General features: G+C 43.9%; 1 protein-coding gene across 1 annotated transcript in view; it reads right to left on the bottom strand.

Annotated features, from left to right (window-relative positions):
* PDIA5 (protein disulfide isomerase family A member 5) overlaps positions 1-25,326 on the bottom strand; it is a 97,729-nt gene extending 72,403 nt beyond the window's left edge. The window contains exons 1-3 of the mRNA XM_074548803.1: positions 25,123-25,326; positions 13,591-13,717; positions 10,518-10,605 (exon numbers count right to left, since the gene is read on the bottom strand). Coding sequence (XP_074404904.1) covers positions 10,518-10,605; positions 13,591-13,717; positions 25,123-25,311 — 404 coding nt within the window. The 5' untranslated portion in view covers positions 25,312-25,326. The remainder of the gene's footprint in view (positions 1-10,517; positions 10,606-13,590; positions 13,718-25,122) is intronic.
* Between the last annotated feature and the right edge of the window lie 231 nt (positions 25,327-25,557).

Genomic DNA, 25,557 nt, shown 5'->3' with positions numbered 1-25,557 from the left:
AAAAAAAGAACTGAAACAAAACCAAGAAACCTAAGAAGCCAGAAACTACCCCCAAAATAAGCACTCTACCAGCCCAGGCCAAGGCACCCCAGACAAAGGCACCAGGCTCAGGAAATACTGGCTTGAGGATGAGGTCAGTAATGTGTCCCCAGCAGCCATCCTTGGCTGCCTCTTGCCATTTCTGTCCAGAGCAGTTTGAAGCCTGGCAGGTCCCTGCTGTGCTACTGCCAAAGGGACCCTTGCAGGCTGTCCTACAATAATCCAGCATTATCTCCCTGGAAAATCATCCAAAACATCAACCTATTTGCAATACCACAAGGACCTAACCAGCAGCCAGCTATGTGGTAATAAGGTCAAACCTTAAGCGGCACAACAGCACAGCTTCTTTCTACTGCCACAGGCATGTTCTCTACTCTTCCCCTTCCACAAAACCAAACCAGGGCTTCAAAACGTGTCTTTGCTGGAGAAGTGAAGACATTCGACAGCTTGGTGAATAGAAAAATGAAATGAGCGATCCAAGCTGACCTAAGCAAGAAGTGCAAAAAACAACAAAGGCAGCGTGCACTGCAAAGATCGTGTGCACACTTCACCCCTCTCCATTCCTGTCCCCATCTCCTCCACCAGGACACATTCCTGTCACTGGGGGTTAGGATGGAGCTGGCAGGAAGCCCAACTGGAGCACTCCCTGTAAACCCCTGGGGTCCCTTGTCAGCATTAGCATGCATGAATTATCCCCTAGCACAGGCAGCCAGCTGTTAGCAGGGCAGGAGGGTGGCAAGGGACTCCTGAAGGAGATCTGGCCTCCTTTGGCTCAGCACCAGTGCAGCCAGCTCCTGAAGGGGACATGTCACAGCCCTTCCATAGGAGTGGTACAACATGCTCTGCCTGTCCAGGGCTGCCCACAGGTCTGGACACTCATGGCCATAAGGATGGAGATGCAGGGAGAAATACTGATGGCAGTCCCCAGTGGCAGGAGGAGCAACACAGAAAAAGGATTTTGTAGCAATGTGTCAAGGTAATTTGGAGAGAGAAAGAACAGATAATAAAAGCTAGACAAAAGGAACACAAAATAAGACCCAGGAGTTTTGCAGCAGTTAAGTCCACATCATTTCTAAATCTAAAATAAGTCCAAGATGGATGGATCCCAAGTAAAAAATGGTGCATGGAGGTGGAAGTGCAAAACCCCCTCCTTGGGGCAAATTCAGATATTGTCCAGTCGGGTCCCAAAGGAACATGGTAAGACCAAACATCCTCAGCACCATTCTCTTTCATGAGCACAAATAACATCTTTTGCAGCTTCCTAATTATTGCCCTTATTATGCAATGCTGCCCATCAGCCTCTCAGGAAAGCGGGAAAACAGCCCCCCAACCACATCTCTGGGGAGGAAGGATCTGGAATGATTGTCCAATCTCCTCTTCAGCAATGGCAAAATTCCATCCCAAAACATTCATGTCTCCAGCTGCCAATGTAGCAGCACAGTGTGCACATGCTGTGTGGCCACATCACTTCCACGCCACTGCCCTGGCATCCCTTACACTTTTCAGTGCAGAGTGCACCCAGCCTTCTTTTTCACCCATACCTAGAGGGTTTACAGGGACAAGAAAAGTAATTAATAAAAATGCTGACAGAACCAATTCAAGGAACCGGGTCAGTAAATGTGCCTGCACAAAAACTATCTCATACCTCTATCAGCATATGATGCAACCACATGGAACCCACAGACCTCACAATTTCTAAACAGATTTTCTCTTTTATCTGTACCATCTCACCATCTGAAACAAGGCTCAACAATCCACATAAATGATGCTTCAGCAGTCCCTTATATCACAGTTGTGCCTGTAGACTCTGATGCAATGGAGGCTCTGTTCCATCTGTGACTGTACAAACACTGTCACTGTCCCAACAGCTGGAAGAGATGAAACTGAGCAGGTAAGGAGAAAGAGCAGGCTCCAAGAGCAGGGGAATACAGCAAAGCAGAAGCAAGACTACCTATAAAGCAAGCCCCCCAACACTGGAAAAGCTTTGGAAAGTACCAGTCAAAGCAGTCATCTTGTTACCAGCACATTCTCTCATTCTTGCCTGTTGTTCAGGTGCTTTCATTCTTTTATGTTATAGTGGAAATCATCTCAGAGAACTCCAGTTATAACTTCAGGAAGTTCAACTGCAATTTCAGTCCAGCTATCAGAAGTGAATTATCAAACAGGGCTTCCCAGCCCAATGCACAGCACCTGCAATACCCTCTGGCTACCTTCCATAGAATAATACACTCTCCACACAACAGACTGATGAACATCCTGGGAAAGCATGGAGTTGAGATCCTGCCAAACAACTAATTGAGCTTGTGACCCCAAAAAAGCAGCAAAAGAAGTGTTAGCAGCAAAAATTTCCTCAAGCCTCCTAAAAGTATGTAATACATTTGCACTTGCAAACCCAATCTGAAAGAGAAGTCATTAACAGTCACTTGTAATTAAATGTGCACCTACAAGGTTTTGAAATAAAAAAAGGAAATTCATTAGCCATTGTTTGGGACAACATGGGATTTTGACTTATGCTCTGTCTTATCAATTCCACTCTCCAACAAATACTTTGTGGTGGGATCCATTTACAATATATCAGTTTGTGTACTTTGCTGACCAAGCAAAACCAGATTGATTCTAGCAAAACTCTCCTCTTTTCAGACTGCAGGCATTGCCTGCCTCCCCATCATGCTCACTTCTCCCTCCCATCCCAGGCCAGCAGTGCCACAACTACTGCTGCTCACAGTATGCCACATTTGTAAGGCTCCTCTATAATGATCCCACACCTTCCTGTATCACTCTCTCGAGACCGATCTGAAATCAGAAACAAAAAAAAAAATCCTAGGGAAAAAATCACTTCTCAAACCATCAAGCTGGCTTGCACTTCTCCAAAGAGCTGGATGGTAATGGCTTACACCTACTTGAACAGAAAATCCATACTCAGCCATCAATGCAGAAAGGCACTTAGAGATTCTGCTCCTGAGTGGGGTTTAAGGACCTGCAGGCACCAAAACAGGAACAGGACCAGAAGAAACGGATGCAGAAGTAATGAGCACAGAAAGCTTAAACACAAGATTTGTCTTGGAAAAAAAAGCAATGTTTTGCACCCATTCTGGGTTCCTGATGGAAATTATCTTCTAGAACAAGTTACAATAGCATCAGGTTTCCACAGCACAGAACAAATGAACCAGGCAAACACTGCAGCACATGAAAAACTTGAGTCTTTTAAGGGATGGGGGAGCCTGAAAGCCAAAACCAGAAAATGTACTGCTGGAAAGAATTAAAGGTAAGGACAAGCAGATGAATGGGACAGTCTCATGTGAATTTAGGGCCTGATTTTACCCCCCAGAATGCAGCAAAAATCCCCACTTCAAGGGGGATTGCAATCACCTTGCAGATGATTGCAGCCTTCTGCTCCAAACGCTCCCCTGGAACGTGCCAGGAATGCAAACAGAGTAATCCATGTGCTGTGGAGACCCAGCACCACTTGTCACCCAATACAAACGACTCCCTGTGCCCATTAGTCAATTAGAGAGGCCAAGGATCTAGAGGAATAAGATTAAAAAGAAGTATTTTTTGAAAATTAAAACCCATGAGATTAATTCTTACTGCAAGCAGGAGCAAGCCAAAAAGCAGAAGGAAAACCAAGACAAAGAGGTAACACGTATCATCATAGCGTCAAGCTACAATAATTAAGGGAAAAAATTATAAGCTCCAGCCCCTGCAGAAAGTCACGAAGTTATAATGAACAGTACTTCCCATGGAAATATAAATTAGCAAGAGACACTTGGCAGCCCACATACCTGCACAGAAATAAGGTAAACAAATTCACAAGAGCTACCAAAGGCTTTGTAGGAAGTTGAAAAACCACCAAACACTCAAATTCTTTGCTAAGCAGCAGCTTCCCCCATCATACAACATGGCAGGCGGCAACACTGCCCTGACCTGGGACACAAGATGACTACTACTCTGTCTTTGAGTTCACAGGAATCTAAGAACCCAAAATGCAGGTTTTCAACACAGATGCTGCAGCCCTTTGTACACCCATTTATGACCTTTAGGTGCACCATGGGCCTGGAGAGGATGGATGCTAGAGGATGTTTTAATTGAATTACTGGGTGCAGTAAAACAGAGGTGACTTCTTTTACATTAAATCTGAGCTGGCTTACTCTTCATTTTGATCTAAAAGCAGCAATGCTGAAGATTTGGTTAATGAGCAACTCTAGGCAAAACCCATGGAATATTCAAGTTTAGGATGAAACAGACATGAGCTCCGGCTCATACCCCAACCACTGCTGTGGATTTAGTTAATTGCTCTGTGTTTCTGAATTAATGCAATACACCAGACTGAAAGGGTTCAAGTTAGGAACTGAGAGTTTACTTCAAAAATAAGTTTTTTCAGATTGCTGCATGGTCACTCTTACAGTAAAATAAAAAGGCTTTAATGTGAATGAGCCTTAACCACACAGACAGGTTGTGACAGAGACAGGAGGAAGGCATCAAAAATCTATGCTGTAAATGCAGTTTGCCCTTTTAAATGGCACTCACACAAGGACCACACTGGCAGCATAACTCACTTGCAAAGCGCTCCTGAGGGACACCTGCCTCACCTCCCCTGGAGCAGCTGCACACAGAGCCCCTGCTGGCACTGTGAGCCATCCTCCCCTGAGCTGCCCTGCATCTTCAAGGCTACTGAGGGAAATGCAGAAATCCCAGACCCCACAAATTGCTTAGATGGAAAGGGCTGTACCAGGGCAAGAGCAGCATTCCTTCTTTCTTTTTTCTCTCTCTATTAGGTCTGGTCAGTTTTATTTGCAATTTCAAAGCTTTTTATCAGCTTTAAAATTCAGCTACAAGTACGAAAGATGAGTAGACTTATTCTCCTAAATAAATCCTTCCTACTTCTGAGTGGCTTTACAGGATGAAGGTAAAAACTAGAGAGCAAAATTACTCTAACACCATCTGTACTGCCAGCCTTATTTCTGAAATTTCTCCCTGCTATGTCAAGGCATTAAACACATTCATTTATGACTGTGTGGATAAGTAAAGCCTTTCTGTATCTAAGCATTAGGAAATCAGAAATTTGAGAAAACCTCATCTAAAAGACAGAAAAACAGGGATATCAGGGAAAACCCCAGAAGAGACAAATACTCTTTAGATTTGGCTCTCTTGTGAAGCAGCATGTTTAGCTGTGTAGGTTTGAATGTACTGCTTTACCAGCCAAATTATGGTCTCACCTTTATGCTAAGTGTCATGGGACTGCTACAATAACAAGTAATTATTGGGGGTGGGGACTACAAGAATGATGCTCATGACACACAAAAGGGACTAAAAGAATGACACACAAAAGCAGAAAAAGTGGGATTAAAACCAAACAAAAATTAGTCAGACATTTTAACCAGATGGCATTTCCTCTTCCTAGCAGTCTGATGTGCTAAAGCCAAGCACACGCGCTATGACAGCAGATGGAAATCACACAGCTTTGTTTATGTTTGGGACCTACAGTAAAGGGAACCATGCAAGTTTGAGCAGAGAATAATTACCCAAAGCCAAAGAAATGGGTGTTTTTTTAAAAAAATACCAATCCACAATTGGGCAGGAGTTATAGTCAACAAAAACATGAGACAATTCAATAACTGGAAAACCCAGGAGTGTTTCCTAAATCATATTCAGGATGGAGAGAGCTACTTTCAACCTCTTCAAAGCTGCACCTGATCATAATGTGCTTAATAACCTGCCAAACACATTTTCTGCTTGTCAACAAACCCATTTTACTTTCTTTCCATGTCACCCAAACTAGTTACACTTTTCCAAATAACATCAGTCCTTGCCCACACTGTGGTCTGTCACAAAACCCACTTAAAAAGGCTGGAGAATAACTTTGTAATGACTATTCTTCAAAACCACACCTCAGGACATCACAAATTGAGACTAGAGCTTCGTCTGCTTTAAATACAAGCAGCAACAACTTTGTCTTTTACTCAAAAGGTAATTCCATCTTACTGTGTTCCCAGGCATATCACTTTTACTGTGCAATTCCATCTTGCTAGGTTCCCAGGCACATCACTTTGTACCTTGTACTTGCCACCACAAGGATCTGACAGAAGTTTCTACTTCTAACAAAACTCCTCTTTTACTTGACCAAATCAGTGCTTACCTCCAGTTTTACCAAGCCTTAAAAAACTGAGGTTTTGTGAGATCAGGGGGATGCAGAGGCTCTGCAATACAAACCCCAACCAGAGTTAGCAGCAGCCAGTCTCCAAGATGGAAAACACCAGATCCTTTTGTGCTTTTTTGCAGATATCCTAAGCTTTCAATTCTCTATGATGCCCTTCAATCTTCCCAATTTCTATCAGCCTACAACTAAAAATTAATTCAATAAATAGCCCAACCTCCTGCTTTCTTACATGCCCATTCCAATTTCACCAGAATGCCCTAAAGAGCACCCATTCATGCTGCTGCAGCATTTTTCCTTTCAAAGTTTGCCACACTCTTTATAAACATTGACTAATGAATCAGGCAATATTTACCCAGTTGCCTGGAAAACAGATACACCTTTTGTAACTGCACAAAGTAACAAGAAGTGACTCATTAGCAGAGTCAGGAACAGAAGCTGTGACTCCCAGCTCCTATTAACGTGCCATGTCCCCAGACACGAGCCCCAGAACATTTGTTCCCAAGGTGCCTGCTCCATCTCTCTGGAACACGGAGGATTTAGCAACCTGCAATGTTGTGCTCCATCCCCAGTACCATGCATCTCATCAGGCATAATTAGTTCAGTATTCTCTTGTCTCTCACACCACCATTCATTCAACGTCAAACGCCTCAGCAAAGACTTCCTAATTAAAACATGTAAAGGCTAAAATTAAACATATTTTTGTCACATCACTGCTGGGTCTTTCATTCATAATTGAAATAGCTTCACATTTAACCATGTATAGAGCCACATATGCTATCTCAGCCCACAGCAGCAAACAGTGACCACTTCAATGCTGGGAGCAATTCTTGAGCTGTCCCTTCATCTCTAGGAGGAGGTGTGGATCTGCCTGCAGGAAGGGACTGAGCTCTCCCAATGAGGACCTTATCTGCAGTGCCACATGCAGGGGGGTCACACTCCAGCACGGCACTTGGCACAAGTGAGCCCAGCTGTGCAGGAAAGGCAGGCACATGGCATTTCCAGCCCTACACTTCCCAAGCCCACGGGGGATCTCTGCTACCCTGCCTCCAAGTGACAAACTAAGTGGCAACCTCCTCTACTTGACACTGTCTCAGCCAGAAACCAAGTATTTCCCCACATCATGCTGAAAAACTAACTTCCCTCTCTCTCTGAGAGCACTCAAGCTGGAACTGAAAGCTCAAAGCTAATCCCTGTCTTAAACCACAGACACAACAGAAGCCAAGGCCAAGGAACACGGTTTCCATGCAGACCAGCATTCAGGAAGTCCTGAATGCCACACTTCAGCCACAAACCTGCACACTCCCCTCCACCACATGAAATACAGAACATGCTGCTGAGACTCAGCAATCCACACTGATCTCTGTCCATGCAGCAGAATGTTCTTGCCTTCTCTTGAAAATGAGGGGAAGGAGAATTACAAGTAACAAAAAAAAGCACCATCAGTAAAGAAAAAGGAAAGAAAAGGCTGCCATCATCGCCACAGGGAAGCAGAGGCACAAACCACAACTCTGCATGTATGCCAGCCCTGCCAACGCTTGGATCCGAAGGCAAAGAAGCCCAGTACAGCAGGATGTGAAGAGCAAAGCCAAAATTTCCCACTAAATATTGCTGCCAAACAAGACATTTCTTGTCAGTATTTGTAAAACAAATTGAGCCTGTGCTGTAAATATCCCTGCATCTGTGTGCTGTTTGTTTCAGCATGAAGACTTGCAAATAAGGCTCCCAGCATATTTGCTGCAGGAGAATGGCTTGAGCTGCTCTGGCAGGACTCAGCTGTCCAGGCCCTACAACTGCCCCTCTGTGACCTGGGGCAGACAGCACTGCTGCAGCCTCTGGTACTGTCACTGCAGCAGGTGACAGCCTGCTATACTGTATACAGGTGCAGCCATCTGTATACAATTTTTTAAAAAGCAATAAGCAAAGGAAAAAACCTTTCATGAAAAAAAAATAATTGTATAAAAGCTACCTCAACACTACTAGATTGATTTCAGAACGCTTCAGAAGTTAACAAGCAAATCAACCACAAAACTTGGTTTAGCCTCAAACTATTTGTTTAGGGTTTCTTTTTGCATCCACCAAGACCTCCTTTACCACAAGCCAGTCTTCCAGCTCACCTTGCCCCATGCAGCAAGCTCACAGACCCTGTTATGGTATCCCTTAGCAGGAGTGACAGAAGGATAGAAGCCCACCTCTGAAAAATGCCCAGCTATTTTTTCCAGGTTCTTCCCAAACAAGACACGAAAGACAGCTCTGCTTTATCCTCAAAGAGAGAATTACACCTATTGCCATGTTACAACATCCTGGTCACTGCCTGCCACTCAGGAAGTGGTAATCTGATTGCAGCATTACTGCAAATTTTGGCAATCTACCAATCTATTCTCAGGTGTCCCAACCCCTTACAGCATGACTTTCACCACGCTGCTTCACTGTCTGAGATTAACTCACCTTTCAGTATTTTCCCCTCATGGCAAGAGGAAAGGCACTGCAAGTACCAAGCTCCCTATGAAAAGTATTAAAGCACTGCATGACTTGAAAATACATTTCTTGCAAGTAGCTTCCATAACAAAGTTTGGTCTAGATGTCAACATTTGGAAAATGAGAGTATATTAGGGTTTGATTAATTGAATTTTATTTTACAGCAAAACCAAACAACACATTTCCCTCTCCATCACCATTACTTACAAACTCAGGAGTGGAGACTGACCTGTGGAACTAAGTGCCAAAACTTCCCTGGATTTCAAAACTGAAGTCCTAAACACTGAACCTCTCCTTCTCCAACCCAGAACTAAAACAAATCCTGAACAGAGTTCTTGTTTAGTTGTGTTACAGCATTACATTATACTGTATTACAGTATTATATTTTGAAAGACCAGATGAACAGCCTCATCATCCAGGATTTGTATAAACCACATACACACACCTAGAGTAAGCAGTAAGTCCCCCAACACAGAGGTAGCCTAAAACAAAAGACACAAAAGGGTAACAAGCAGTCCATAATCAGAAACTGAAGCTGATTAGAAACTGAAGCCAAGAGGCTGGCTCAGTATCCTATTTGCTAGCTCTCATTGTTGACAACAAAAAAATTACTTATTAGTGCTTTTGTTAGAAATGAAGACTGGTTTTCATGGATTTCAGAGCTATGCCAGATCTCCTCACAACCTTCACCTCGTCAGAGTCAATACAATTTATCCACTGGCTTTTCAGCAGGTGGCAAGTGGTGCAGGCTTCACTGACCTCTGAGGAACAGCCCTGCCTCCTGCCAGCAGATGACTTGGAACTCTGTCCCCACCAGTTGGGCAGAGATGAAAGTGTGTGTGCACTTGGATGAGCCCAGCAGAATGCAAACAGAAGGCAGAGGCACAGGACTCCACAGGAGAGACACCTGCCTGGTGGCAGGGGGGAGCAGGGCAGGTTAATAACCACAAACCCACATTAACTTCCCATTTACCAATGACTTATTCTGGGTCACTGTTTGATGGATGAGGGTTAGTTTCAGAAGGGTAATTTTAAGGGAGCCACATGATGTGCAGAGCTGACTTACATTTGAGCACAGTGTACAATCTGTTCATACCATGGCAATCCACCCAAACACACAGGTAGGCAGCAAGCTGCTCCTCTGCAGTGCAGGAAGGGGAACTTGCCACCTGCAGGCAAAGCTCTCAAAGCTGCAGAGGCACTACAATACACAAGCTAAAACCACAAGCAAACTGTTATTGAGTTCAACCACAGTGGAGATTTTCACATCTGCAAACCAGAAAGTACACACCTGTTCATTCCTCCCCACACACACCACCACTTACAAAAACAAGTTTCTCTGCCTTCACATTAAAAATTGCCAGAACTTATACCAGCACAGAAGAAGGTCTTTAAAAGAAAGCACATTTTATTGAGAAACACTAATGGGTGGATGCTTCAAAACCAAGCAAACAGCCTTACTGCTCACACAACATTTGCTGCCAGAGCAGAATTGCACTGCCCTCCAGCTGAGGCACAACATGTGAGATTCCTCCTCCCCTGGCTTGTGGAAAAAAAGCTTGCACCCTGTGTGTCACCTATGAAAGGCAATGTTAGCTGGGGTCTCAGCTTCAGGCTGAAAAACATGCTGCCACAGAATAACAACAGCCATAAGGAAAAAAATTATTGCCTTCCACTCGTTCAAAGGAGGAGAAGATGGTAAGCTATAAGCTCCCTATAGAAGAAACTACACAGAATTATGTGTCCACTTAAAGGCAAAAAGTTTCAGAGCTATAAAAAAGCTAAGATAGCAATAAAAGCCAAAAGGAGAAAGGGAAAATAAGAAGGAAAAGAGCACAACACATACCCGCAGTCTATCCAGCTTATAGTACCTCGTCCTTTCACCTCCTGGGCCACACTGGACAGTAATCTGAGTGAGCTTTCAGCAGCAGTGGCTGGAAGACAAAATTAAATAATAAAACTCTGTTAATAACAGCATTACCACTCCACACAAAACAACACAACGTTGCATTTCTATGTTCCAAAGCACCCCAAGAACATTTTGTCTCATTTGAAGAAACCAGTGTAACAGGGATCAGTAAAATCTTCTGTAAACTAGAAGGAAAGCTGGCTGCAGGTGAAGCTGGGTTGCTCCTTCCCTCTACCCCCTTAAACAAGACACACAAGAAATTGCTATTTCCAGACACACTCCCTGAGCTGCATTTACAGAGCTATAGGGTGTCCTCTCCTACAGCTTCCATCCCAACACTGCCTTCTTCCCTGTGGCTGGGCATGAACCAGTTTCTACCACAGCCTGCTAATTAGAGCAATTTCATTTAGGACTTTCATCAGCTGTAAGGGCAAGTCATTCAGCATCTCTGCCTCCCTAATTCTACCCCAGCCATACATAGAAAATAACAGACTTTATCCTCATAACAACCCTGGGAGATACCCAAACCAACAGTCATGAGCAGTACCCAGAAAAGGTCTTTCCAAGTACTGGCTGTATTATAAATACTCAACAGAGATTTTTATAATGCCACGCCACATGTGTAGGTTTTGCAAATCACTACCATTCCAAAACAGTCTTATAAATGGTATTAAAAATAAACAGAAGAGAGAAAAATATAGCAGTACAAATAAGTATCCATTCCCCAAAAAAATCTAACAGGAACTGTTTCCTTCCTCAATAAGCAGAAAATAGAAACCCAGAGCCTCTTTCAGATCTCCACAACTACTTCAAGTAACTGAATGTAAGAATGGCAATATTGGGACAGACAGAATGCTTCTGCAGACCAATATCTTGTCTCCAGCATTTGAGGAAGTAAGAGCCTGTAGATGTCAGAGTAGACAAGCAGAGCCAGCACATAGGGATAACCCATCAAATAATCTCTAAACCTTCTCAAGTTTTACCTCAACAATCTCCTGAGCCAGAAACAGCCTCTTTGTATTTGACAGACTTTGCTTGGGCCTGATGCCATCAGAGACACCAACCCACACGCATCAGCTCTCCAGAAACTCTGATACCCCCAATACCCAGAACATGCAACTCCCACCTCTCACCAACACAGGGACTTAGGTGAGGGAATTCTTTGTGCTTAGAATGGAACAGTTTGGCAAATACACTTGTAAAAATAAGCCTCCAGCCTGTCCCAGAAGACTCAGCAGCTGAGTATTCCTGGTAGGACACTCTGCTGGCAGGGGGAACTAAACATCTCCCACAAATTATGACACCTCCCAAACCAATGAATTTTCTGATTGCAATAGAAAGTGACATCTAGTTCTGCTCAGCTGGGAAGTAAAGCCTTTGTTCCAGCAGTATGACCAAATGCCAGCCAACATCTCATCACAGCTGGGGAATGTATATCTGGGATTGAAATTACATCTCCAAATTCCCATCTCTTTTTTCCCCTCCCCTCTTTCTGAGTGACTGCTGGGCAAGAGATTTCAAATTGTGCAAGGATTGCTGTTCCAGGAAGAAACATTAATTCCACAGTCAGCTCTGCATGCAGTGCTTTAGACTGCTAAAACCAACCAATTAAATAACAAAAACAGAAAAAAAAGAAATCTCCATAACATGGCTTTTGAACAATGCCCATAGGGCAACATTTATTAGATGAGTGTCACAGCTGAAGTGTTCTGGTTGTGCTGCTAAAAATGAAAGCAACCACCACTTAAAATATTAAGCGTAAAAAGAAAATTTTCCCTTTAAGAAGCTGAATAATACAGACGTCTTTTTATCTAAAGTGTTCCTTTCAAAAATCAAAAAGCATTAGAAACTCTTTTATGATTTTCACTTTGAACCTGTTACTACAGAACCATTTGGCCAAGTTCAAGCACTCAAAGTTCCCCACTATAGCAAAACACAAGTATTTCAATAAAAAAATAAGTCACGTATATAATTTTAACTGTTCCAGAATAAGCATATCTTCAGGAAATAAAGTTAATTACTCCAGGACCTGAACATCCTTGCCTGCAAAATTCTCTAATACTGGGGGGCAGAGGGAGGAGGATATTGGTCACCATATGCTGCTCCAATTTGATACACTGTGAACCCAGAGCAACCCTACCCTCACTGTACATAAGACCTTTGCAACAGAAAAGGTCAGAAAAGGAGGACCCAACACCCAGACAAGGCATTGTTGTCCTGTCTGCCTACAGGAAAAAGAAGAAAGCAACAACAAAAATAATACAGCACGAAGGAAAATCATCTTAATTACACATTTTACTTTGTGCTGTCCAATGACTTCCACACTCACAAAAGTATTCTGAACTTGTGTATGGAGTTTAAAGATAGTTTCTTGATTTTACATGGCGTTACACAAAACACCCCCAAAAAAAAAAAAAAAAAAAAACAAAAAAAACCCAAGGCAGAGCAGGAGCAGAGCAGAGCAAAGGAAGAGCAAACAGTTTGTAGAGAGCCAGAAAGGTGAGCCTGAATGACAGAGGAACCAAGAAAAAGATTCAAGGGGACAGGTGGCATAATGTGAAATGAGTCATTTTCCATCTTACACAACAGTTCTTTTTTTATTTTTATATTTTTTTAATTAAAGCTGAAAGACAACCATGGGACACTCAAAACTGTCAGAAGCAAAGATGGATTGATTTCAGTACTGTAACTATTCATTACGCCTTTCAGTGTCACCAGGAAATCAAAACTTGCAAACTACTGTGATAAACACACCAGAAAGCTCTTATTACAAGGGAGCCAGTTCTGGAGACAAAGCCAGAATAAAGTACATTTTTGCCAATGTGACAGAGCAATTAGAAGGCTGAATTAAGATGACTTCAACCTTGAAACATCAGGAGCCTCTGAATTAAAACAAAGGACTCCAGTCCCCAAGGAGCCCTTGCAGTCACATGGAGGCCCCTTGGTACACACCTTGCTGGACACAAAGAACTGTAACATCAAAGAAAAAAAGGAAAAAAAAAAGACTTACCAGATTTGGAATAGAGCACCAGTACGTTATTCCGTGTCCTGAGAAGCTTCTTAAAATCCTTGTGATCACTTATTTTTTCTATGAGTGGAGAGACCTTCAATGAGTGCACGAATGCTGGCAAGAATGCCTGGGGAAACAGAGAGCCAAAAACATCAGTTACAAATACAAAGATAACCTGCTTTTGCAAACTGCCAGCATGTTTTTTTTATAATCTTGAGACATGCTGCCCTAAATAGGCTATCACATTGATTTGATCAGCAAAACTAAAAGAAAAGATGACAGGCACGTGATTTATTGAAACTGGGTCAATACATTCCTAACAAGTATCCTTACATGGCAAAATGAACACAACATCCAGAAATATGGTTTTACTTAAGATGCCACCCTCTTTAAAAGTTTGCTCCCAAGTTAGATAATCAGATAACAATTCTATGTAAAATTAATATACTTTACCAAGAGAAGCAGCAAATTGCCACTTTGAGAGCACTCTTGTCCCTACATCTCTGAATATGCTGCAAACTCAATCCAGCACTTTGATACCCTACAGAAGACAGCCATGAAGTTAAAATAACCCACACTGACAGGGAGCAGATGTAGGAAATGAGAGCAGAAAATGCAAGCAATCCAGCATCCGCATTAGAGCACTAAGCACAGCCCTGTCCCACCCACCCTTCCAAAGTGGAGCAGGGCTCATGTTTCCCAGCGCCCACACCGTGTCACACACACAGCAGAGCCTTGTTCAGCTTCCACTGGCCACCTGGAAGACACAGCATTTCATCTCTCTGCATCTCAGCTCTGGATCTATGCAAACAAGTTTTTTTTTTTCCGCTACATCTTTTACTCTGTTTAAATCACAACAGTTCCAGAGCAGAGTTTGACAGTCATGAAGTAAAGCTCATATCACATTATGACCATAACCTCAGCTGGGGCCTTTACTGCTTATTCTTACTGCAATATTCGTCAATAATAATAATATAATAATAATCTTATCCATCAGGCTATGCTGCTTCCCTTCTGCACTGTACTGAATTCGTGCTAATGGAATGATTAAGGGAAGCTTAGCTGGAGAAATTATCTAGTTTCCATTCACCTTACAGTAAAACCTTAACACTTAATTGCTTGGCTAAAAGCTTTAGCTCATTTGCCTAACACACACAAGAGGTTCAACATTCCCTTAATTACAGAACTGATTTTGATCGTGCCTTACTCCAACCAGGCTGGGAAATATGTCCACAGTGGATGTGAAGAAACAAAAGGCAGCTCTTGCATCCCATGTGTTACATCATGCAGTATTTAAAGAAGGGACTAAGCCAATGAAGTCAGAACACACAGCCCCAGGCACGCACTTCATTCAAATTCAGCTATTTCCAAGCACCACAGTCACTGAGGCTCAGCAACAAAACCTGCACCTACAAAGCAAACTGTATAAATGCAAAAAGTCTTTACATGAGGAAAAGGGCATGAGGGGAATCCTGGGACACAAGAGGTAATGGAGAGAAGCTGAGCCGAGATGGAGATCATCCTCAAAACAACCAGGATGTTTGAGAACTTAGAAATTACCAGAAAATACACCTATAACACAAAATCTAAGAGTGAACAAGTTACCCCACTCTGCAGGCAGGGATTCCACCACTGGCCCCAGATGTGAGAGGGAAGTGAGCACATTTGCAAGTCAGCCTCCACCTTCAGCATAAATGTCCTTGATGCTTTAATTCGACCAAAAGACTCACATTCTTCTAAACCCAGATGTCCAGGGCTCAACCTTCGTACTCCAGGCTGATGTATGTGTATCACTTGTGTATTTTCTGACATGAATATGTGGTGTTGCCAGTCAAAGCAGGCAAATATAGTTGGGCTAAGTGAGGTGACACAGACATGAATAGTCCTGCCCAAAACCATCAATACCAAGCACTGCACAGGAGAAATTAATCCAACATTATGGGCAGATCTTTTTAAAGCTAAGTATTTTTTAAATTCTTCCCTTCACCTCAATTTTTGTAACTATTCAAGTGTCTTACAGTTCTATTTATGCCTTGAATTACAGAAGACAAAAAATGAGCTTAACTGAAACTAAGGCTGAACACATGGAAAAAGTGAAACTACAGGTTGCTCATTTGGCTTAAAAAACTGGACGCAATTAAGGATATTCTAAGTCTGTAAACTCTATCAAAAAGAAGAAATTAGACTACAACACCCCACAAATGTCACTTTCAACATGACACCAACTGATACTGTAAACTTTGTTTTAAGTGCTCACCAACAGCTCAGGAGAGGGGTGTTAGAACAAGGTGATCTTTGAGCTCTCTTCCAACACACACCATTTTATAAAGTACAGGCATTCCCTGTCTTATCCAGTTAGAAAGGCTGTTTTGCCAGTTTCAGGAATTTTTTCTCTTTTTTTTTCTTTCTCTCCTTAAAATGGCAAAGCTATAAACTTCTTGAAAAATTGGATTCTGAAAACAATGGCAGCTTTAACTAGTGCCTTGTTGGTGTTGCCACTAACAGAAAATTCGCTGCACTGGTGGAACAGCAGGAACTTGGAGGGAGATGCATGTCACATTGCATATATCCACTGCTTCTTTGCCCAATTCCTCTCCAAGTACCAAATCAATACATGCTACTCATTTTCCTGCAGTTTTACTACAGTAGCTCTCTCTGTTCCCATGATTTAGCCCAAAACCCATAGGGAAAGGCATTGTGCATACAAGCACACCAGTCGTCCAGCTGAATAAATCATCATCTCCCTTTAATTAAGATTAATGTTGCAGCCTTTCCTGGTTATAAAACCCAGAAGGTGCAAGCCATAGGCATTGAGTTGGATAGAAATGCCCTGCCTGTACATCTAAGGCAGCACAGCAGCACTGGGAGGTATTATTGGCTGAGCAGAGAAATTCACCAGCCCTGATTCTGTTTGCACTACATGGTATTTGCAAACTGATAAGAATTAAGTAGTTTTGCACTCTCCAGCTTTCTCCTGCTGAAATTCATCAATACCCTACCCAGGAATAAACGAGAGGCTGGTTCATGGCTAAACCTCCAGAAGAACCTCTGCCTTCCCTACCAGCTCTGTTGAAGGCAAGGGATATCAAGGAGTCAGTTCTATCAGACACCAGTCCCAAACACGGGGCTGCTCTGCCCTGCTCTAGAGTCACAGCAGTGATGACTGTACCAGCAGCTAGAGCCTCACTACAACCACTAGTTCTGGCAACAACGTAAAATTAAGAGGACAGGAAGAAAGAATTCTAAGGAAGCAGTTACTCTTCCACAGAAAACCAAGCTCATGTTCCTGCATAGGTAAAGCAGCAGCAAAGATGAAGCTAATTTGTATGTACTGTGCTACATGAATTTATTTGTAAGTCATGACTGGGGTAGATTTACTCCAGACATTTTGCAGGAGAGCTCATCAGCCAGGCACTGCCCAATCAAGCACACTGCTTCTGGTTTAAATCCAGGGCACAAGAGGAGATGAGCGCATATTAAAAAAAGAAAAGGTCAAGAAAGGTGTCAGTCCCTCCTGGGCAGGAAGCCTCTTCTCATATGCGCCAGGAAGTGCTACATTCACACATATGGAAATCTATAAATAAGAAACAAGCTAAACTCTCTTGTCACTTGAGCATCCTAAAGCTTTAAAATCTATTCATGACCACCTCTGAAAAGTTAAGAAGTGCTCCAAGTGTTTTTCTCAAGAAGCTGCCCACCTTGATACCTGCTAAAGTAAAAGGCATAATAGGACCAACATGGACAACATCTCTGCCACCCTTGCCAGTTATGGCAAAGAGAAACTGCAACACAACTGAGGGAAGGTCTATTTTATTTTGTGCTGTGTTTGCACAGTTGCCTATCGTAACAGGTCCTTATCCATGGCTGGCTTGGTGACACAGCTGTCACCTGGTGTTCTCAGATGCAGGAAACTTTGGTGGAGACCTTCAAAAAAAGACAGACTATACGTGGCAGACTATGAAATGCAAATCTCATACCAACTCCAGGCTGCAGATTTTCCCCAACTCAAGATCGCAATCTGAATTTATTTTCACAGAATTTTTATGGCATAGGTCACACATCAGTCATGTGACTGTAGTGTCTGAGATGCATTAAAGACTTTCAAGGAAAACATAAGTGAACCCAAATCCTCAGGACAGTCAATTCAAAACTGCTGAGACAGTTATTCAAGTACAAGGTACAAAACCCCAATGTGTTCTAACTGTCTCTGTTCTTCAAAGTTTGTATTTAGATATATGATCTTGCAAGCTTGGTGGCAGAAATCTGATCAGTCAAGAAAGTTCAATTTTCTTTTTTTCCTCACTGTCTAGTAATTCCTTGCAGAGCTGCCAAACATATTCACGTGTTAAAGAGCAGTAAACACTCCACAACCCCACTCCCTTAGAATTGGTACCCAAGGAAGATCTGAGCTTTCAGAAACCCAGAGGCAAAGAGTTACAGGCAAATAGCTATTTGCTAATTATACTTCCAGGACTGACACTATTGAAAAATGTGGTCATCCCTCAGGCCATGTTTTCTCAAAATTATCAAGGATCTGAGAAAGCGGAGTCTATTTCTCAAGTTTTTACTCTTCTCTGAATCTCATTTTAAAATGAAAAAAGGGAATATCTTTCAAACAGCCACAAGAATGTATTTTCATATTTTACATTTCTTATTCAAATTATATGTGATAAATGCTTAACTACTGCTCCCACAGAACCCAGTTCAATTTATGAGTTGCTCCCCACAAAAGCTTCGTGAAAGCATGGTCTTTTGCTAAGGATAAGCAGCATATCTGGAGAATTACTTATGTATTTATTTTACATCAAGGGCAACAAAAACACACAGTTTTAAAAACAAGAAAATAGATCTTTCTTATTTAATTTTGTTTTCTATCAGAAGAGTAGCAGCGCACACTGGACAGAAAAACTACTCCCTATTTTTCCTATTTCCAGCTCAAGAGCCAGAAATATTTACTTCAGTGGACACAAATAATGCATAAAAAGTATAAATGGATATGCAGCTGAAACAGTGCTTAGGTGCCTGAATCCATATGTCAACATGCAGTTTTTATGCACACACTAACACATGTATAATTAGCAGCCAATTTGCACACTATTCATCAAGAATAGCTGGGGCTGTGACAACAGACTCCAGCACAACTGCTGCTTGGCAGGGACACAGCCTAACACTCGAGCACAATTTCTGAACTCAACTTTTGCAGGAAGACATTGACTCGCATTTCTGCCTTAGCTTAGCCACCCACTGGTGTCATTCTCACTTTGGGACAACAGCACTCAACCCACTGTAAATATGATCAATCAGCAACCCTGTGCATATGAAACAGATTGTGTCTGACAAGGCATTTTTAGGAGTCTAGTTGAAGAGGAAACCTGCCTCAAAATTCCAAGCAGAAATGGAGATGACTGAATTTTATTTCATTATTAAACTTCTTCAGGAGGGGAGTAGTTCACATTCTGAGTAAGGGTCTCATCTTCCACATTAAAATGGGGGGCGGGGGGGGGGGGGATCAAGGGGAAGAAATCCCAGCAAGAAAACAGAATCTCACCTTTCCTTTCCCACTCAGCTCCCAAAATGAGCCCTGTGATGGACTGTGCACTTCATTTCAGAAGGCTGACTTGGAGGGACACCTCTGCACTGTGGTGACAGAGGTTTGTAAATCTGCAGATCAGCTGGTGGCACAGCCAGGTCTCCTGGTGCAGACACGATGCATGTACTGCCAATACCAGGTCTAAGTCATCTCCAGGCAAGCACAAGGGAGAAACTGACCCATTGCTTCCCTCCTAATTCCTTCCCACTGAAAAATACAAGATGTTCAAATCAAAAGCCTTCTTGTTTACAAGAATCACAGTTTGACTGCAGATGTTTTATCTTCCTTGATCATCATACAAACCACTCTTGACCTTGTGCAATAATTGCTTGGTTTTCACTCAGGAGCCCTCCCTCTGCTGCTATTTACATTCAGGGTTGTGCTGCTTTGATCACTGAGCCATTTGTAACAAATGCCTTCCAAGATGGATAGTGATAAGTAGGACAGTCCCCTTCTTTCGTTCATGATTAATATCTAAAATAGCTGTAGAAACATTTTAATCAAATCAGATGGGAGGAGACAGGTTAGCTCTGTCACCCAGAGGTACCTCAAGGAAGCCTGGTAAAAAACTACTTTGTGGAGTGGGGAAGAGAAAGGGTAGTAGCTCTTGTTTCTCAGACTTCAGGGTCACAGCTCAAGTGGCCCCTGCAGGAGTTTCTGCAATCCCACTGGAATCACAAAACCATCTTCTGCCAATTGCCCCTGTGGGGGCTCACAAAATGCAACCTGCTGAGGACTCCCAGCACAAAGGCTGCTCAGTGATGTCTGTGACCAATTCAAAAAGCCACCAACAGGAGTGGGGAGCAGCGACTCCCACACCTACAGCAGCGTGGGATGGCCAGGTGAGCAGGGCTCCAGCAGACACACAGGAAAATCAACAACTTCTGCACTGCAAGACCAACAGCATTTGAAAACCGTTGGCTTTGCCCAACATTTGCAGAGATGCACACTTCCTGGGTTTTGGTCATTCCCACAAGCTCTGTGGAAGAACACATTCTTACTGCATACATAATCCATAGCAGTTAATTCTCACCTCAAGCTGCTCCAGAAATTAAAAAACAGAAGCAGTACTGACATTTTGTTGCGGAGGGTCATATCTGCAAAGAGGTAAGTAACATGTTTTCTTTTGTTTTCAAAGGAAGACAAATTAAAATCCTGACAAAGAGTGTCTTAGTACTCTCTAACTCAGGCTAAAGAACGCTACTAATAAGACATTCCACTTAAGGTGGTGCTTGCTATGTTCACTTTCCAAATATAGAAGGTAGCAAAAAATACCATGGAGACGTCAAGATTTGACTAGACTCTACTGTTCATATTGTTCTTACACAGTGGGGTTTAAGCTACAGGCATAATAGTCTATACTAAAGAATGTTCTTAAGGGCTCTGAGTAGCAAATTAATTGTATGGTTTATCACTGGGTTTCCAATGCTCTGTGAAGGAAAACCTGTGCAACCATTTACTAATTAACAACTGACTGTAATAGGGTCAATTACTAACGTTGACAAAGAATTTTCTCCTTATTATGAACGTGAAGCTCTCTCTCTTCAAGCCAGGCAATGGCACCATACATATATTAAACAAGCTGTCGATGAAACAGTATTTCAGATATCACTTCTGAGCAAGCACATTTGGCTACAGAAGTTAAGGGCATGAGCAAAGCATATGCCACATAATCCCCCACTAAAATTTGGGTTTTCGAGAAGTTTAAAGAAATACCACCTACTCAAGAAGCACGTAGGAGGTACTATAAAAAGAAGACAGAACCACTGTTAATGGGATTTATAAGGAAGAGAGGGCAAAAGATAATACCTGAAAATCTCTAGCACTTTATATGGCATTTGTTATCTTCAAAGCATTGCACAAATGTTAACTAATTAATCCTCACATTCTTCTGCCAGGTGATGGGAGACAAAGTTTAATTTTAATAGCTGGAGCAAGATTCACACAGAAAGGAAGTGATCTGCAAGAAGCAAAAGGAAGGCAGCACCAGAACAAACCAGCTCACAGCTGATCCTAGAGCAGCATAACCCCACAGTCATGGTGTGCCATATCCAGGAAAAGTGAGAGAGGAGAGAAAAAGTCTCTTTGCAGTCACCCAGCAAACAGGCTATATGACTCTAAACCCAGAAACAACAGACAGGACATCTTCAAGACAGTCACAAATTAAATTACCTTTGTTATCTGTGTCCTGCAAGTGTGCAATTCACAGCATCCTCCACCAATGCTACCAGCCACTCACAGCTGACACAGTGCCAAAGCGAAAGACTTGCTTTGCCATCACAATTTTTTGCCATTCACAAGCTTGAAAAGGTGGCAGGAACAAGGTAAACAACAACTTATTTACAAAGTGACCCTGCCTGCACCAAGAAATTTAAGGCAATGCTAGTTAGTGCAATGCAATTTGCAGCCAGAGATTTTCCATTCCTCCAGCCACAGCTCTCAAGAAATACCTCACTAGCTCCATTTTACTGAAACAGAGAATTCAAGGAACTCCATCACCAAAAGGCAAAAGAAATGTCCAACAACAGAACAAGTACCTCTTCCATCACCAATTGCTCAGGACACCATGAACTCACCCCTGGGCAGAAACACCAGTTCTGATGACACCACGCTGGCAGGGCCTCCAGCATCCCAGGGCCTCTGAGCTAAACAGGTGCTGTGGCACCAAATTCAATGGATTGAAAACATCCCTCCATAAGGCATGGAGTGGGGTAACGAAGCCAGGGTTTGATTTGGGAAGGGCATCTGAGGACACACAGCATAGCCCACATCAGAGTTTTACAAATCCATATTTTGCAGAGGGAATGGACAAAGTATGAATACAGTGGGGGAACAGCAAGTAAGGAATTTGTCTCTGCAATACCCTCCCTCTGACTGCCAGGAAACACTGTCCAAAGAGGCTCCTGTGGCACAAACAGTAACTGGATGGGGAGAGGCACTCCTGAATTCAAGCCCAAATGCCACAACAGGAAGCAGCACCTGAGCACTGCAGTGGTGAAGCAGCGCTCACAGCCTGCCTGCAAACTCACCAGAAGCAAACCACTGCTGCCACGCTGCAGGGCTGCCTGCAGCACAGAGGGAATCATGGCCAAGCCCTCCCTGCAGGCCGGGATTCACAAGTCAGTGTCGGAGCTCACTAGTGCACTCCCTAAGGATTAAGGGAGTGCTTGAGGAGTTGGAAGCCGGAAATGTTCCTTCCAAGCCCTTCTTTGAAGGCACTGGGTTTGAGTGGCACCAGGTCACAAAGTCTGCTTCCCAACAGTGCTCAGCCAGCTGGACTCTTGACTCAGTTTCTCTGTCATTAAGCCAACACTCGGAAGACAAACTGATCTTTGCCACACTGGTATCAGATAATATTCATCAGTGTTTGCAAAGCAAACAGACCCAGATGCAAAATCCTGCAGGAAGCAGTGGCTGCCTTCTGCTAGGCAAGGCACAGCACCTGATGCACCAGAGGAAAAGCTAATACACCTTGGTGTAAAACTCCTTCCCAGTGCCATGAATAGTAAATTCAGTCCTTCGAGCATGAAATACAGTCAACCACTTGATAAACCAAACAGGGAACCCACAACTTCCTCACGGCTCTCCAACTCATTCGAGAAATAAAACTACAGCAGGCAGAGATCCCCCTACCATCTTTCTCATGTGTGTGTCACTCACCCACAGTGATGCTGAAAGTGACAAATTAACAGCTTATATTAGAAGCTACTGAAACACATTTTTCATTCAGCTTTGTAGGTTCCCTTTTATACACGTAGCCACCTCCAATTCTGGGTCAAAAAATGAGCCCTATTTTTCAGAAGTGCTATGCATGCACAACTCTAGCTGCTGTTCCAGGTGCACTGCAAATAGTCAGCACTTCCAGAAAAACTAACTAACAAACAAAACAAAAGCCAAAAAACCAAAACACATTGGGATACATGAAAAAAGACTGGCTGGAAGGAAAAAATGTTTCTCATTGACCTACCAAGCAGCTGCTATTACCTTTAGTTTAACTTTACACACTGAGAACCACTTGATTTAACAGCCTTACATCTATTCAAAATAAATTAAAAGCAGGTTTTGCTATGTTCACAGCTGTAAAGTTGTAAACTAGTTTTTCAATCCTCGAGTACAGCGAGTTACATATTTCAAGATGAAAAATCACACCTTCAAGTGCAAGATAATGCAAATTGGAAGAAATAATTTAAACTACTTGTACACAGCAAAGGGGAAAGAATTAGCTGAATCAACAGCTCAATGAAGACATCTGCTCAGCATGAAGCATCACAGAGCAAATAAACTGCTGTGGCAAATTAAGAAAGGTAAGTAATAATAATGTGGATAAATTAAAATGGCTTTGTATAATTTCACTGACAACAGCAGGGCCCCCTCTGCTCATCTCAAAGACACCAGCTCTGCAACACAAAAGGTCAAAGAGGGCAACCAGAACAATTAGGAACAATAGATTCACATGAAGAAAGATGGGGAAAATATCTTTTAATCTACAAAGAAAAATCACAGGAAAATATTTACATTAACATAAAATGAATGTTACAGTAAGATAAGGTCTGACAGTCATAGTGGATATAGTAGGAAATACCAGAAATAACTCCATGTGCTTAGCTATTTTGAAGGGAGGGAAAATTCAGTCCACTTGTAATTCCCTTGGTCCACAGTATATGCTCAATCTGAGGAATGCACTGCCACAAGTATCACTGAGAAAACTACTGCATACATTAAAGACAAGCTACAGAGGAAAAAAATTCACACTGAGACCTCTCCAGCATTTAGGGAGAGTTCAGCCTGACTTCAGTTTCACTTGAAATCAATGAAGTGAAGATAGCAGAGGTCTGTGATTTTAGATCAAGCTTAATGCAAAAGTTGTTCAGAATGCACAGCATTTCTCCCCCCTCCTGAATGAGCCGAGAGCTATGGCCCTGCCAGGGGCAAAAGGCTACATCAGGCAGGGCTGAATCTTTCTGTCCCACAAAGGCAATTCTAATATTAGTACAGAATAAGCATACGGCAATTAGCAATTCCACACTTGATTTGTATGAACTAGGTGAGCACTCCACAGTCATGCATTTCCAAATACGTTTCAGATCACTTGTGCATAAAAAGATTAACGCAATTTTTCATTAATTATTAGCTTCATTTGCCCGGGCAGAAGGATGAACTGTAGTTCATGATAATAAATGGAATAAAGTACTGTTTTAAAGCATGCCTTCATTAATCTTTTGAGCTATTTATGCTAAATTCTGTGGATTTAAAAAAAAAAAAAAAAGGAAGCAAAATCAGACTTTAAAGTATTTCTGGAAGTCTAGGAGCCTCCCTGAGGTAAGCAGCGCTCTAGTCAGCGTAACGTCAATGAGGCACAGCCCGGTTCCCGGAGCGCAGCGGGATGGACAGCGCCACATGCGAGGGGCGCAGGGGCGGGGGTGCCGCGGCGGGGGTGCCGCACACAGGTGCACAAAGCCGAGCGCGGCAGCTCCGCTGCGGCACAGCCGCCAACGGGGAAATCCTCTGGAAACCCTCTGCCACCGCACCGCTTTCCACGCGAAACTTGGGACCGAAGCGCCGCCGGTCGGAGCCCCCGGGGCCGGGGCAGCCGGGGCCCCAGCCCGCCGCCGCTCGGGGAGCGCTTCCTCCGGGCGGTGCTTTGGGAGGCAGAGAGAAAGGGAAAGGAGGGGAAGGGGAAGCGGGAGAGCAGCACACGGGCTGAGCGCTGGGAAGACACCCGGGAGCAGCGCTGCCGGAGCCCGGCCATGCCGGGCTGTGCCGAGCCGAGCCCGCCCGAGGCGGCGGCGGGTGCGAGCGGCGGGGGAGCCGTCGCGCCCGGCCCCGGGGGCCCGTCCCGCTCCCAACTTTCGCCCAACTCCGCCGGCCGCGCCGCGCCCCCGCCCCGGCCCGGGGACGGGGGACATCCCGCGCCGCCCCCGCCGCCCCCCGGCGCCACTCACCGCCAGGCCGAGCAGCAGCAGCGGGAGCGGCGGGAGCCGCCCGCGGCGCCGCGCAGCCCCCGCGCCCTGCCCCGGCGCTGCCATCCCGCCGCCGCGCCGGACCCGCTCCGGACCCGCCGCCGCTGCGGCTGCTGCCACGTCTGGCGGCGCAGGCGCGCTCGCCGCCACCGCCCGCCCGCGCCGCGGCATGACGGGGGCTGTAGTCCGGCCCGCGCTCGGGATGCTCATCCCCCAGCATGCGGGGGATGAGCATCCCGGGCTCCGTGCCGGAGCACCGTGCCGCTCCCGCAGCCAGCCCGCGCTCGGGAATAAACGCCCAATCCCTACCGAAATGCTGCCCGAAATCCCAGTCCCGTTTGCTTCAGCCGAGGTGAAAAAGTTCCAGCTCTTCTCTTACATCCTACTAGCCTCCCGTCCGGGGTTCTTTGTGCCTCC

Source organism: Zonotrichia albicollis, chromosome 10 (assembly GCF_047830755.1).
Source record: "Zonotrichia albicollis isolate bZonAlb1 chromosome 10, bZonAlb1.hap1, whole genome shotgun sequence".
Lineage (NCBI taxonomy): Eukaryota > Metazoa > Chordata > Aves > Passeriformes > Passerellidae > Zonotrichia > Zonotrichia albicollis.
The sequence above is the reverse complement of the archived record's forward strand: the minus strand, read 5'-3'. Positions and strand labels throughout refer to the sequence as shown.